Consider the following 15,953-nt stretch of genomic DNA (forward strand, 5'->3'; position numbering starts at 1 on the left):
ACAGGAACGAGTATTTGTCACAATTCATAGCAATAGCCTTACAGATACAGTTGAGTGCAACTAATTCAGTTTTTTTAAGTGATTCGACGTTTAAGAAAACCCTTGTGAATAGGCAAATCAATGGCTAAAAGATTAAGGAGTTAGAAGGGATCAGCTTCACACTCCGAGCCCCTGAGCAGGGTGCGCAGGGAGCTCACCCCCAAGGCAGCATCGCCTCTCTCCGGACAGCCATCCGGCAGCCTCCTCAGCATAGGCCGTGCCCTCACCGACCTGCACATCTCCGCTGAAGGACCGGCCCCGCAGCGGTCGGCTGCCGCAGGGGCCATGCTCCAGCCCCACGTGCAGGCCGCTGCCGGAAGGGACAGGCCGAGCTCGGGGGAAGCGCAGACTCCTACCCCCCGACAACCCCCTCCGGACCTGCTGCTGGCCGCAGACCGCTTGTAGCAGGAGGAGGCGCTAGTCGGCCCGAGCCGCTAACGGACGGCACCTGCGCCGGAGCAGAGCTGGGCCGCGGGCGACCGCGCTGTCCCCCGGCGCCGCCACTCCCGCCCGCTGTCCCGCCGCCGGCCGCCCACGGGACACGGGACGCCCCGCTCACCGGCTCCTCGCCGCCGACAGCCAGCACACGCCGCCGCATCCCGCTCCCTGGCGCTGCCGCCGTTCAAAACTCCCGCCCCCAACAACGGTCGCCGCGGTCCCGCCCCCCGCCCGCCCCCTCCCCTCCCCTCCCCTCCCCTCGGGCCTCGGCAGCCCACGCGCGACAGCAGCGCGACAGAGCCGCCCGTGGGCAGGGGCGCGGGGCGGGGGTGCCGGTCCGCTGCCCTGCCCTCCGCGCCGGCAGCGAGCGGGTAGCGCCGCCGTGCTGAGGGGAGCTGCGGAGATCGGTGTTGGCTATAACCGATGATGGTGGTGGTACTACCTGCCAGTTACTTGGCTGGAGTAGTGAATCATACCATATATATATTGCCGTATCACGGCAATACCTTCCTCGGCTCCCTGCTGCTTTGTTCTCCGCTGATTTCTGAAGTAGGCCGATGCCACTTCTCTCTGATGAATGTTCTTTAAACGAGCGGGAAGGAGAGCCTCAGCGCCGCTTCCCCATCGGCAGCTCCGTACGCAGCCACCCCTGCGCTGAAACCAGCCATGAATTTTTAACGACGTTCTGGGGGTTCTGCAGGTCACTTAATTATGCATCTTCAATATGATGGTACTTCAATAGCTGAGCTAGTAGCACGGATTGTGGAAAGTATATTACACTATGATAGATTAAAATAAAGGTGCACTAATTATTCACTGGATTGACTGGAGAGGAGTAGGAGCCATCTCTCTTGTCTGCTGCCAGTTCTGCAGCTCTGGCTGTCTTCAGCACATAGAGCAAATGAGCCAGAATTACGTCTTCCATCCATGCCTCATCCCTGATTTTGTGGCTTTCCTCACTGAATTCCTCCTCGGTGGGTGATGGTCACAAATACGGATCTTTGTCACTTCGCACATGGTTGTCAACATTTGCGAGAAGTGAATGTGCTGGAACAAGTGAGATACACAGTGTTGCTAACAGCTTTCCACAGAAGACAGAAGTCTCCTGGCTAACATATGCTTATTTAAAATATAAGAGAATGCAGTTAGAAGGGAAGATTTGAAAAGCCTCTTTTCTTAATCAAGATTTCACATCCTGGCAGCTCTGCTTGCCCCCTGACATTCACAACCAGGGCACAAATGCAGGGGGCTAGCTTCAAGGAAAATCATGAACTTCTGGACCAAACATATGTATTCCTTGGTGGAAGGCAGAGGACAGGGAGCTGTGCTGCCCTTCAAAGCATTTGAGTCTCACCTAAGGGCAGAGACAGCAGCAGCAGCTCTTCAGCAGTCCCTGTTTCCATCTTGGGCCACATTACTGAGCGTAAGGATGCATTCTGATATTTGTTAAATACCTTCATACCATGCTGAAGTCTTCTGCATACCACTGGCAGGACGCATGCTACAGCTGGGAAGCCCTACCCTAGGTTATATATTTAGAGACACTACAGTTTTTCCCATTTTTAGATACTCCCCCGTGTTCTTCAGCTATTGCAGCTTTCCCAAAAGAAGTCTTTCTGCACTACATCCAGTGGAGAAATCCTGTCAGGAAGCCAAAAGGCTTTTGCTTATTCAAGGTATGATCTGTACGAGCTGTGTGTGGACAGTCAAGATATCAAAGAGTGGGTCTGAGGCAGATCGAATGTAATCCTGGTGCTTTGTACATCCTAGCAGAAGCCTCATGTTCTCATCTCTGCTAGAGTTCAGGATTTCAGACACATCAAGAGACCCATCAAAAGAGGGGAGAACAGGAGACGCCAAAGCAGAGTACACTTTTGCCTCACAGTAATCTGAAGTACATCTGAAGGTGAGATCTGACCTCTCCTGAATCAGTCAGGCATGGGATTTGAGCCTCAAAAAATTCCAAATAATTTTCTGGTCTACAGAGGAAAACTAGAAACAGGAACATGTCATGGAGAGACCTTTACTGGAATTGAAACCAAACACATGAATGTTTCAAGTTAACTGAACTGCATTATTGCTGAATCAATGCTTGACAAAAGTAAGCGAGGAGGAGCTCCAGTCTCAGCAAGTATCAATGACTGAGCTTTATGTAAACTGTGGGGAGTAGCTGGAAATTATAGCCTCAACGTAGAAATAAACAAATGAGGAAAGAATCCCTGTAATTCTGCGATATCAAAATCCATTCATCAACTCACGAGATAGTGCGCTGCTACAGAAAACTAATACAATATGTGAAAAGGACACTGAAACAATTTCCACCCAAGTGGTTCATCACTCCAGATTAGACTAGAACAAACACTGGTGCAAGTTTCCAGAAGCAGTCCTCCCTGTGAGAACAGCTGTCTCAGGTGTGCACCAAAAGGGCTTTGTTAAAAGCCAGGGTGGCTACCATGGATGCAGTAAAATATCACTGCAAAAGGACAAATTATGCCCCAACCTATTTCAGGCAATCAGCATCTCTAAAGCCATCTTTGCTGGTGGTGTAGACAGCTCCCAGGAATCTGTGGCAGCTTTCCAAGAATTTTAGATGCTAATTAGCATGGTTTTGCAGTACAGTCTGTTCAGAAAATCCTAGTCTTAATAAGTCCCACAATATGACTACTAACAGCATAAAGAGCCCGTGCCTGCAGCCCTTACACACTTCTACTGACATTGACTTGAATTGGAACCCTTAAGAAATCAGTGGGAGTTAAATGTGTAGGACTCAGCCCTAATTAACTTGACTAGTATCTTCTCAAGCTTAGTGCATATCTGCTCTTTAGCTAGTTCAAATGCCCAGTTTTCCACTACATTAGAAATATGGTACTGCAAAATCTGCTTTTCACACTCTTGCACCTGCTTCTGCTTTGGTCCTTCTTTGCATTCACTTCCTAAAGACATTAATTTTTTTCTCTACAAAATCAAGCTTCATAATTCACTTGATCTGTCAAATGCTTAATTAAAAAATTAAACATTTCACCGAACTTCTAGTCCTTTCTCCTAAGGGAACATGAGGCTTAGGCTTTAGGCAGCATTTCTGCAGGTGTTCTACCATGCAAGAAGTTCGCTACACATACGAAGACTAACTCCAGCTACGCCATCCTGCTGTTGGAGCACACATCCAAACTAGAAATGAAGAAGGCTTTATGCCTTCTACATTATTCAGAGATTTGGGATTAAGCTAGCAACTATCCTGCTCCCTAATTTAAGAGTAGTCCCACCAGACAGCAACAATTAAAAAAGGAAGCATTGTAACTGTTTATTTTTCTCCAGCCAAGCTTCCACCATGGGACAAAGAAACACAAGGCACAGCCTACAAAACAAGGAAAAACCTGCGCAGTCACTGCTTCACTAGTGCAGAGAAGCCAGAAGCGGGAAGGGTGAATTAAACAGGGGATCTGTATCCTGCATCCTGGGGTTTCTCAAGTGAAAAATTTTTTTCAGATGAATCACACCTTCACACCATTCTTTTATTTGCATTGCAAACCATTTGGCTTCCTTCTAGTATTAGGGAAATTGGATAGCAGAGGAAAGATCATTGTCTATCTAAATCACTATTCTGCTTGAGTGTTACATCAGCATATTATTTTAAATGTTAGGCCCATCATTTTGGTTTAGCAGGTACAAAATGTCTACACCTACTCTTGACAGCACTGCAGTATTTTTCTTAATTTTTTAGTTCCCACAGCTTGCTACACCTACTCCTTGAATATCATCAGAGTGTGCCAGTAGAAATCTATTCAGTTCCTATTCAGATTTATCCTAAGTGGAAATATATGAAGGTTTGTACTGGACACATGGAAAAGAATTTTGAAAGGCTTTTTATAACTGACTTCTACTTCTTTAGTTTTAAACTGAAAACCAAATTGTTCCCATTGATTGCCACTGATTTTGATTACCATGACATATGACCATTACAGATTGGTTAAATGGGCAGAGACTCCAGAATTTAGGCTGTTTACCTGAATGCTTAGGGGTACACCTAACTTAATCTAGGGGTAAGTTAAAAGGCAAAATTATTAACCTTTGTAACTTGTTTCTTCATTTGAGCCTGCTGAGGTCAGTTGAAGTCTTTCCATTCACGTAGCTGCAGCAGAAGGTCAAGGTGTAATCCTACAAAACATTAAATATGGGTAACTACCTTACTACCATGTGCTTGTGATTCAGTTTGGATAAGATGAAAATTAATCATCTGTTCAATGACAGTGAGCTAAAACCTAACCCTATCAAGGCAAAAGCAACAACAAGAAAAAAGTTTGTAGGCTTTATTTTACTTAACTGAGCAGTGTGAAGTAGCTGCCTTCTCTAAGGTAGTTATGGAGTCAGTCACTGAAGATGACAGCTTAAAACATGTGGATGCCTAAATTAGCTAGGATGCATCATCCTTATCTTTCTCTGATAATTAGACACAGAAGCCAGAATACCTTAGAGTAAACTCTCATTATTTCAGATGTTTTCAGATTAATTTTACCCTGAGAGCTTGCTCATCTTCCGCTCAAGGGTTTTTAATATTCTGCAGTCCTCCTTCAACCGCTCTGGTGCTTCAGATTGCACTGGGGCCATGTCTCTGCATGATGCCATCAATAAAACATTGAGACCAGGTGCTTCAAGGAACTATTTTGTTGATCATTATACATTCCTGTAGGATTTCATAAAGAAACTGTAAAAGGATGAAAAAGTACAAGGAATTGTTTTTCCTTTTTCCAGAAAAGTGTCCAGAAACCAGCTCCTCCCAGTATTCCTGATGTCTGTCTTTTTTTGAAATAGAATCATAGAATAGTTAGGGTAGGAAAGGACCTTAAAATCATCTAGTTCCAACCCCCCTGCCATGGGCAGGGACACCTCACACTAAACTATCCCACCCAAGGCTTCATCCAGCCTGGTCTTGAACACTGCCAGGGATGGAGCATTCACAACTTCCCTGGGCAACCCATTCCAGTGCCTCACCACCCTTACAGGAAAGAACTTCTTCCTTATATCCAATCTAAACTTCCCCTGTTTAAGTTTTAACCCGTTACCCCTTGTCCTATCACTACAGTCCCTAATGAAGAGTCCCTCCCCAGCATCCCTATAGGCCCCCTTCAGATACTGGAAGGCTGCTATGAGGTCTCCACGCAGCCTTCTCTTCTCCAGGCTGAACAGCCCCAACTTTCTCAGCCTGTCTTCACACAGGAGGTGCTCCAGTCCCCTGATCATCCTTGTGGCCCTCCTCTGGACTTGTTCCAATAGTTCCATGTCCTTTTTATGTTGAGGACACCAGAACTGCACACAATACTCCAGGTGAGGTCTCACAAGAGCAGAGGGGCAGGATCACCTCCTTCGACCTTCTGGTCACGCTCCTTTTGATGCAGCCCAGGATACGGTTGGCTTTCTGGGCTGTGAGCGCACACTGAAGCCAGCTCATGTTCATTTTCTCATCAACCAGCACCCCCAAGTCCTTCTCTGCAGGGCCGCTCTGAATCTCTTCTCTGCCCAACCTGTAGCTGTGCCTGGGACTGCTCCGACCCAAGTGTAGGACCTTGCACTTGTCATGGTTAAACTTCATAAGGTTGGCATCAGCCCACCTCACAAGCGTGTCAAGGTCCCTCTGGATGACATCCCTTCCCTCCAGTGTATCAACCAAACCACACAGCTTTGTGTCATCGGCAAACTTGCTGAGGGCGCACTCAATCCCACTGTCCATGTCACCGACAAAGATGTTAAACAAGACCGGTCCCAACACCGATCGCTGAGGGACACCACTCGTTACTGGTCTCCAGCCGGACATTGAACCATTGACCACAACTCTTTGTGTGCAGCCATCCAGCCAGTTCTTTATCCACCGAGTGGTCCATCCATCAAATTGATGTCTCTCCAATTTAGAGAGAAGGATGTTGTGTGGGACAGTGTCAAAAGCTTTGCACAAGTCCAGGTAGATGACATCAACTGCTTTACCCTTGTCCATCAGTTCTGTAGCCCCATCATAGAAGGCCACCAAATTGGTCAGGCAGGATTTCCCCTTAGTGAAGCCATGCTGGCTGTCACCAAGCACCTTGTTGTTTTTCATGTGCCTTAGCATGCCTTCCAGGAGAATCTGCTCCAAGATTTTGCCAGGCACAGAGGTGAGACTGACTGGTCTGTAATTCCCCAGGTCTTCCATTTTCCCCTTCTTGAAAATGGGGGTTATATTTCCCTTTTTCCAGTTGTTGGGAACTTCACCTGACTGCCATGATTTTTTCAAATATGATGGCCAGTGGCTTAGCAACTTCATTTGCCAGCTCCTTCAGGACCTGTGGATGGATTTCATCAGGTCCCATGGACTTGTGCACATTCAGATTTTTAAGATGGTCTCGAACCTGATCCCTACAGTGGGCCCAAGGTCTTCATTCTCACAGTCTCTGTGTCTGCCTTCCAAGACTTTGGTGGTGCAGTCAGAGCATTTGCCAGTGAAGACCGAGGCAAAGAAGTCATTCAGAACCTCAGCCTTCTCCAAATCCAGGGTAGCCAGTTCTCTTGAGAGCTTCCTCAGGAGGCCTATGTTGTCCCTAGTCTGTTTTTTATTTGCTAGCTACCTGTAGAATCCCTTCCTGTTATCCTTAACATCCCTAGCCAAGTTTAATTCTAACTGGGCCTTATCTTTCCTAACCTGGTCCCTAGCTTCCCAGACAACATCCCTGTATTCTTCCCAGGCTGCCTGTCCTTGCTTCTACCTTTTATAAGCCTCTTTTTTCCTTCAAAGTTTCCTCAGCAGCTCCTTATCCATCCAAGGAGGTCTCCTGGCCCTCCTACTGCACTTCCTTCTAGTTGGGATGCAACACTCCTGAGCTTGTAGCAGATGATCCTTGAGTATCAACCAACAGTCTTGGCCCCCCTGCCCTCTAGGGCTATATCCCATGGAACGTTACTAAGCAAGCTCCTGAAGAGGCCAAAGTCTGCTCTCTTGAAGTCCAGGGCAGTGAGCTTGCTGCACACTCTTCTCACTGTCCTGAGGATCTCAAACTCAACCATCTCATGATTGCTGCAACCAAGGCTACCCTGGAGTGTCACATTTCCAACGAGCCCCTCCCTGTTGGTGAGCATGAGGTCAAGCATGGCACCTCTCCTTGTCGGCTCAATACCTCCATACTAAATTGCTGTAGCCTCTCTAAATCACCCTATATAAGATAAATGCACTCAAAATATATTTCATAACAGAAATAGTAAGTTACAAAAAAATGTATCTCCATATGAATTTGGAAAACAATTTCTGAGATCAAACCTAAAACCTTAAAAGTCAAATTAAATACTACATGACTTTAAACTGCAGTTTGATGATCTTCTATGTCTTAAAGTTGCTCATGTACAAGATGAGTTATGGTTTACTGAGGTGGACCAGTCACATGTATTCCTCTTTTTCTGCTTGGGAGCTCAGGGGCATTGGTTTTGAAGCCAGTTCCCATGTGGTTGCCACGTAAGTACAGAATCAACACCATCGGAGTTATCCTGAGGACAAGCATCCTCACAGGTGATTGACAGCTTCACTAGAAGCCTTCCTCCAGCTGAGAAGACACTTAATGTGGACACACAGTGTCTAACAAAGCATAAGTTTTGCAGCCTTTCCCTAAGTTTAGACATTTATATGGTCTCTCTTTTTTATGAGACTTCCTACCTCCACAGCAGTTGAAGGAACAAAATTATCTACAATTCCTCTCAACATCAAAGTTGGTTGAAATTGGCTACTTAGATCCATTGCTAATAGGGGACATTTGCACACAGACAGTAATTATGGCCATACAAAAATTATGCTGTTAGGTAAATTCAGAGAGGTCCTTTCAGCTCAATATTAAAGAGATGTTCAGTACGAAAAGGATTTCTTAGAAGTTCTATACTATCACTCCCGTATCATACCCTCATACCAGGATTTCTCTGTTGGGTATACAGTCCTGCTTTGATTTCTTGTGCATTTACTGCAGGTGGCATTTGGTGTGTAAAATATACATCGAGATGGTTGCATCCAAATGTTTGCTGGGCAGTCTGCTTGGGAGGTCACCATTGTGTACCATGGGAGAATCTAACTGAGAACCATAAATTCTGGTTTTAGGGCCAGGTCTGTTATGAATTTTTCAACTGATTTTGCACAGACAAGTGAAATGTCACTGGATCATCTACTGGGCTGTCATTTTGCATTTGAAACATGGAGTAAGTACACTGAGGATATCACAAATCTAAACTCCTATATGAGAAAGTAATGACAGAAAATCACCTTCTTTTTGATCGCCAGAGGACTACAATCTATTGCTGGCAGAGCAGATGTAATCCTGCTTCTGACAGCAATCTCCCAGGAAGACGGACTGGCATCTTTTTTTGTCTGAAGGTGGATGCAAGCTGTGTATTTGCAGATGATCTCTTTATTTCTGTTTCTTCCCCATACACTTTAGACGATCTCTGCAGAATACAATACATGGCAAACGGTCTCTGCCTGAAGTGAATGTGTAGTCTGGCCTGATTTTCCAAATACTGGAGTGTAGACATCTAGGGAGAGAAAAATGGTACAGCAATGTGGTCTTGAGGCCAAGTAGCATCAGCTGCCCTCTGGGCAGCCACAGGCATTAAAGTTCCCCCTGCACTGCAGCATTGTTAAGGAAGTAAATGGTAACTGTCCCTTACTGAGGCATGTTTTGAGATGACAGCTGTTGTTGTAAATAACTGAGGCGTGATATCCCATGTCTGGTAGGACAAGTGATTCAAATACTATTTCTTTGCATTTAACACAGTTTTTGGACTGTTTTGATCCCGTCTCAAAGAGGATATTCAGTGGGGCATGAATATATAGGTTACCCAAACTCTCACTTTGCCTGAAGACATATTTCTTATTGGTAAGCAATTGGTTTGTCTCAGTAGCTTTCCCAGTTACAGTTAGGGCTGTAACTGTCTATAGCTCTGTAGTTCTCCCTGTCTTGTCACAAAACTGTGTTTTTTCTGCATTTTTCTAAGACCTGAGTCGGGTACCTGCTGCATAAACAAGCATTTGTCATATGGATCAGGCCGAGAGAGAGAGAGCCAAAACAAGCAGGATTAAGGCAAATGTTATTTCATGAAAATAACACAGTAAAATCCAAATAGTATCTCATTACTATTAATGTACTTTTTTAAAGCAGTATAATAACCATTTGTGGTTGGAAATTTCTACCAAGAGGTTTTAAGCCTCTGGTCCTTAAAGAAAAGCTGGCTTGCAATTGTGCCTGGTTTCTCACAGAAATAGATACTGAAAAACTATTGAGCAGTTCATCCACTCAAGTGCTTAAAGAAATACATCCATAGGGATAAAAGGGTTTAAATTTTCAAAACTTCCAGTTAATTTTCCATTCTGAGCATCCCCAGTCCCTGTGTTTCCACCAAGCTTCCCCCTACATCCAAACTTGGCTGTGCTTTTCTCCTGCCAGCAGTGACTAGAGGCAAGGCAGTGCCCTTCCTTCTCCTCCCAGAGTGCAATAGCACTGTGAAATAACTTGCCTCCATGAAGCCTCAAAAAGCCATACTGCAACAAAACGCTTTTGCTGCAGCACAGCTGATTCTGGGACCCTGCTCAGGGACATAATGCTGCTCCTGGGAATAAGCCCAGTGTCAGAGACTACGTCTTTATACAGGTGATGATTTTTGCTGAATCACTCCAGAACTGGATCAGAATTGACAGTTCATGTGTAAGAGTGACTAAAATATCTTTTCTTCCTAAGGTAGGAAGATCTAAGGAGAGAAACTTGCTGTGAAGGACACTATGCCCTGTGAACGCCCCACAGTTGAGGTGACAGGCAGCATAACTTCTTCAAGCTCACCACAATTTCACTGGAGGAAGCCAGTCCACCCATTTTTTCCTGTTACTCCAGTTCCCCTTGAAGTCAAACCACGGGGAGAGGATGACATTGGGCTACACCTGTGTTCTCCTCAATGTGAAATAGAAACACTTCCTGTTAAAGATAGTATTTTGGGGCTAATAAGATGACCTATTTTTACTCACCATTATGAAAAAGCAGGGTTGAGTAGCAAATATGAATAACTACATTTAACTGAGGCTGGTTTGTCAGAGATTTCTGTTATCCTTCTAACCATTTCACGGCCTGTTAAATGAGATGAGACAACACTTCATGTCGCTGTTAGCATTTTAAATTATAAATAATGGTAACGATAAATAGCACCTCATGTTTTTACAAGCAATTTCATTTGGATGAATAAAAATAACTAGTTCTGCCTGGATGCATGCATGACTTACATGCACATATTTACTTGCTTATTTTAAAAAACAATTTGAATGCTAGGAAGCTATTCCTAGCACTTGATTCTAACCGTGTGTTTGTATCATGTCATCAAATTGTAACCAGACTGTTTAAAGAAAACCCAACAAACAGCAGGGAAATTTTCACAACAGGTTCTTTAAGGAGCTGACAGACCCAGAGGGGAAGTTATATGGGACACAGAGGATCACCTTTGTACAGAATTCCCAAATATGTGCAAACAGCTTTTGTGCACTAAGGTCTGCAACTGGCAGTTTTAACCAACAAATTAAAATCTCTGCCTTCTCTTATTCTTTGCCTGTTGGGGAATGTCTTCCTTGACCCCATCCATCAACAATCTCTGCAAAACTGAGTCATCCCGCTCACATATACAGGCATTAGATTTTTTGAAGGAAAACACAAAAGCAAGCCACTATCTAACATGAAGACTATTTTTACTTCATCTATTTCATACTACAGCCTTAATTTTTTTAAAAATACCCCTGCTGTATCATACAGTCTTTTTGAGAGCTGTTTCAACTTCCATCTTTAAAACACCAAGTCAGGAGGGAGCTTGGAAAAGTCCAAGTGCGTTGCTGCCCTTTGTGTCACTCAAAGTCTCTCCCCAAATGTACATTTCTCTCCATATTTCCAAACATGTTCTTTCACACACGTGTGTTGCTGCATCTGTCTGCTACACAGACAAGTACATGCTCTTGCTGAACTGATTTAAACAGGCGACTGGCACTAACAGGCACTGAAACACCCAGGACTTTGTTGGCAGCTTTCATGCAGGCAGCAGACACATTAATAATCTGAACAGGTTTTTCTCATCACCACTACAGTCACACAAATTTTTAGGGATTCCTTCTAAATTATCTTACTACATGGCATTGCTAAGTTGGTGGAGAACAACTACATCTTTGATATTTTAGGGGTAATAACTTTCATGCATAATTGGCACCATATTGGTTTACATGCCGCAAACCGAATTTTGCAGGCAGTCATCTCAATAGTTGTCTAGAAAGTCAAGCATAGGATAAAGGCTTCTACAAGCAATGTCTCCGAGGGCTCAGATTTTTGTAAGGTACAAATCATTCTCTTGTTGTTAATGGTTTTACCTCTGGGCATTTCTAAACTAAACTTACTGATCTAACCAAATAACCTGAGTTTAGGATAAAATGTTTCAACAAAAAACAGGAAGCTGACAGTGGGCCATAACTCGAATCCTTTGTAGCACAGTAGTTTTCATGTAAGCTTTCAAGAGAAACTACAGGTAAAATTTCACAGGCTGGGAAGGCTCACTCAAGTCTAACATAGGAATTAGTCAATCTGGAGATGGAAGCAAGCCCCATTTGAATGGGAGCAATCTGGGCTCTGTTCCTGCTCCCTGTGGGAGGCTCCTTGGCTGTGAAGTCTATAAAGTTAACAGCCATGTGGGCGCAAGAAATCTGAAGAAAAGAGAAAGCACCACCCCACGTTTTTTTTTTCCTTTGGTGAAGACATGGTTCCAGTTTCCAGCCTCACATGGAGCTAGAAGTGTCTAGTCACATCTAACACATCTGTTCTCAAAAATCTTTTTACACAGCAGCTGTTCCTTACCTTTCAAGTTATAAGTGTTCCTAGGTTTTCATTGCAGATGTGGCAGTGGCAAGAGCACAGTATTTCCTAAGGACTGTGCCTTTTACTTGTTTATTTTTTCCAAGGATACATATCTGAATGAGAACGCCATTAGCTTCAGCATAAAACTGGTAGCTAAACCTGCTCACATGCTCATAGTGCCTTCAAAGTTTTAAATATTAAAGATGATCCATCACTTTGCCCTGCACACTGCAGATTTAACAATTTGAAAGGATAGCATTCATTATAACAACAAAAACAAAATTGTTCTTTGAGGGGCAGTGAACTCACGACTCATTTTGCACTACACAAGACATTGTTTTAACATAGGCTATTTGGCGCAAAGTACAAGATATAAATAGAGGCCTATTTTTGCAGCAAGCTAGCACTTAACACTCCTGCAATGAGTACCATTTAGACAAGAGCAGGGCTGCAACAAGGGACAAACAAAGCCTTACTTTCATGCTGGTCCCATGTGCTCAGGTGAATTTTATCCTCTGTGTCTAACAGATTTCTGTCCTTGACACATACAACCTGTTGCAGAAGAGGCAAAGGACTTCAGAATGGCTGTGCAGCCATGTTGCTTTTGTTGCCCACTTTGAGCTGTTGCTTGACTGTGACATGAATATTGAACATTCGCCAACAAAGCAAAAACACCAGCAAGAACCACACCGTTTCATCTCACTATCCTTAGGAACTAATAAGTGCTCTGTACTTGTAAGTCTGTCCCTTAATTGTAGATCGTACCCTCCTTCTCTTCATCATACAGGAATCCTGTTGGTTTAAGTGAGCCCTTTTCCAGTTACTTTGAAATCCCCACTAGTTCTCCCCATTCAGTTCCTGCCCAGTTGCAGGAACCTCCAGTCTACCAGGACAGCAATAACTGATCCCCCAGACACCTACACATAAGGCAAACTAGTAAATGTACTGCTTGTGTGAATATCAGAAAAGAGGAAAGAGGAGAGAGCATGAAGGAATAGAAGCAAATTGTCTCTAAATATCCGATAAAATCAATATAATCATCTGTGTTCCTATGTGATATCTGGTGTCTGTCCCAGTAGGACCAGGTGGAGGCTTTGCCTGTTTGGTTCAGTGTTGCTTGTTGGCTTGTTCTGCTTTGTTTTCATGTTATGCTGAGTTAGGCTACACTTTAAAGGCAGATTCTGGACAACTCTGATCTCAGCTACTATCACATAGCCTTTAGGGGACCTTTTGTCCATAAAAGAGGTGAAACATAGTTCTGCCATACTTTTTGCCTTCTGCAGAAATGCAATTCTCTCTTCCTCAGAATGTTCCTTATAGCAAGGGTACATCTTTGATATAGATATACCAGCATAACATTCCTGCCCAGCAGGAAAATTCCCTACTTGGTATTTGCAGGCAGATAATTGTTTTCCATTCCTGATATTGTCTTTCATTGCACATGGGATGTGAGAAATGATCCATCCCTCAACATGGACACTTGCTGTGCTTTCCCTATGACACTGATATGTCTATTCAAAGCCAGGTGCAAACTGCAGGAGAAGGGAATACCTTTGCTTTAAAGGCAACTGGCTCTCACATCCTTGACAAAAGATATTGCCCTAAAAAGCAGTCCCCTCTGTCCCTGGCTTGGATATCAGGGATGCGGCAGAGCAGGGGAAGGGGAAGCACAGCTGCACTGCTTCCCACAGGGCTTATAACTGCTCTCTCACATGGTTGGATATGGCAGAGGACTGAATTGCCACCACAGCTTAACACCGTTCTTTTTATGTCTTTGCTTATGTAAATTAAAAACTTTTAAAATCCCTGTGCATAGGCTTAGACACCAAAGCAGCTAATCAAGATGGAAATTCTCAGCTCTTTTATAACCTTTTGGGGCACTTTTTTCAGTTGGGAAATAAGTGTGATTTTTTTCACACGTAATTTCTGGAAGGCATGAAGTTTGAACTTTTAAAGGCAATGTTCCTTACCATCCGATGTCCATTGCAGAAAGGATGGTAGCATAATGAAATAGCTTGAAATTCTGCTTTCACGGTGTGCTTTGTACTTTTCTTCCCTTTGGAGAAAGTGCCTATATTTTAATAAGTCCCACTGAGGGAAAGGCTGTACTGGAGGGAGAAGCTTTCTCTAAAGACATTCTGACGTGGTTTTTTGCTGTCTTTCAATCTCTTTTTTTTTTGAGTGGGACATCTTCTTCCAAAAAAAAAAAAAAAGACCCCCTCTCTGCCACAGATTGAGTCTCATTTGGAAGAGGTTTAGGAAGAGCAGTTGCTGTACAACTCTGCTCTGTCTTCTTTCAGTGCATAAATCTGAACAGGCAGTCACATGCTGCACAGAACTGGCTTAAGCTAGCTCAGTTTGTTGCAGTCATGTTGGAAGGCTGTACTAGATTTGTCCCTCAGAAGGCTGTACTAGGTTTGTCCCTCACTGGTTTGTCCCTCAGAAGGCTGTACTAGGTTTGTCCCTCACTGCTTTGTCCCTCAGAAGGCTGTACTAGGTTTGTCCCTCACTGGTTTGTCCCTCAGGAGGCTGTACTAGGTTTGTCCCTCACTGGTTTGTCCCTCAGAAGGCTGTACTAGGTTTGTCCCTCACTGCTTTGTCCCTCAGAAAGCTGTACTAGGCTTGTCCCTCACTGCTTTGTCCCTCAGAAGGCTGTACTAGGTTTGTCCCTCACTGGTTTGTCCCTCAGAAGGCTGTACTAGGTTTGTCCCTCACTGCTTTGTCCCTCAGAAAGCTGTACTAGGCTTGTCCCTCACTGCTTTGTCCCTCAGAAGGCTGTACTAGGTTTGTCCCTCACTGCTTTGTCCCTCAGAAGGCTGTACTAGGTTTGTCCCTCACTGCTTTGTCCCTCAGAAGGCTGTACTAGGTTTGTCCCTCACTGCTTTGTCCCTCAGAAGGCTGTACTAGGTTTGTCCCTCACTGCTTTGTCCCTCAGAAGGCTGTACTAGGTTTGTCCCTCACTGGCACCACCAGCGACGCCCTGACCCTGCGCAGCTGCTGTCACTTGTCCCTGAGAACCAGACCTCCAGGTCCCAGTGCTGTTGCCAGAGGTGCTGCTACACTGTGGAAGATTTCAAAAGGTCATCAGTGTGAAGTGCAGGAGCCAGACGGCTTTGTTAAAAGGGTCCAGGTTATTCTCGTGCACATTACAACTTGGAGCTTAGACACTCGTCCTCCGAGGAAAAGGCTTTGGAAACTTCGTATGTTCCTCTTCCCCTTCAAAATAAGCACAGTAAAGAGTAACTCGGTTGGAAGGCAAGTCACCCCAATATCTCCTCTTTGGAGAGGTGTTAAATTACATTTTGGTTATCCTCCTAACTGAAGTAACTCTTTATTGAGGAAAAAACAATATGGTTTAAGTGCAGGCCGGACCCACTGCTGACACTCCTCCTCAGCTCTTCTTCTCCTGTCTTTTGGAAAATATGCCTGCAGCCATCTCACACTTGACAGGCCTCACCAGGTATGGGCTAAATGATGAAAATCAACCTAGAAGAGAACACTTTGTTTTCTTTTTTACTCAGAAGAGCATGCAAAAGTAAGGGTAGAGAAGAGGAAAGCTAAACAGTTTTCTGGAGTCAGCTCCCACCAGGAGTTACCTGTGGGAAC

The 15,953-nt window shown here is 44.5% G+C and overlaps 1 protein-coding gene across 38 annotated transcripts in view; it reads right to left on the reverse strand.

Moving 5' to 3' along the window:
- RTKN2 (rhotekin 2) overlaps window positions 1-15,953 on the reverse strand; it is a 225,283-nt gene that overhangs the window by 48,470 nt on the left and 160,860 nt on the right. For 19 of the 38 annotated variants that reach the window (XM_065670907.1, XM_065670904.1, XM_065670900.1 and 16 more), the window contains 4 exons: window positions 15,371-15,563; window positions 10,493-10,592; window positions 8,741-9,009; window positions 4,544-4,632 (listed from right to left, as the gene is read on the reverse strand). The exons of 4 other annotated variants lie outside the window; for them this stretch is intronic. In XM_065670907.1, the coding sequence (XP_065526979.1) occupies window positions 4,544-4,564 (21 nt within the window). In that variant the 5' untranslated portion in view covers window positions 4,565-4,632; window positions 8,741-9,009; window positions 10,493-10,592; window positions 15,371-15,563. Of the gene's footprint in view, window positions 1-598; window positions 649-4,543; window positions 4,633-8,740; window positions 9,010-10,492; window positions 10,593-14,317; window positions 14,535-15,370; window positions 15,564-15,953 lie in introns of those variants that run through there. 15 more of the 38 variants (XM_065670925.1, XM_065670923.1, XM_065670927.1 and 12 more) reach the window with 5 other exon arrangements.

Source organism: Lathamus discolor, chromosome 3, assembly GCF_037157495.1.
Source record: "Lathamus discolor isolate bLatDis1 chromosome 3, bLatDis1.hap1, whole genome shotgun sequence".
NCBI lineage: Eukaryota > Metazoa > Chordata > Aves > Psittaciformes > Psittacidae > Lathamus > Lathamus discolor.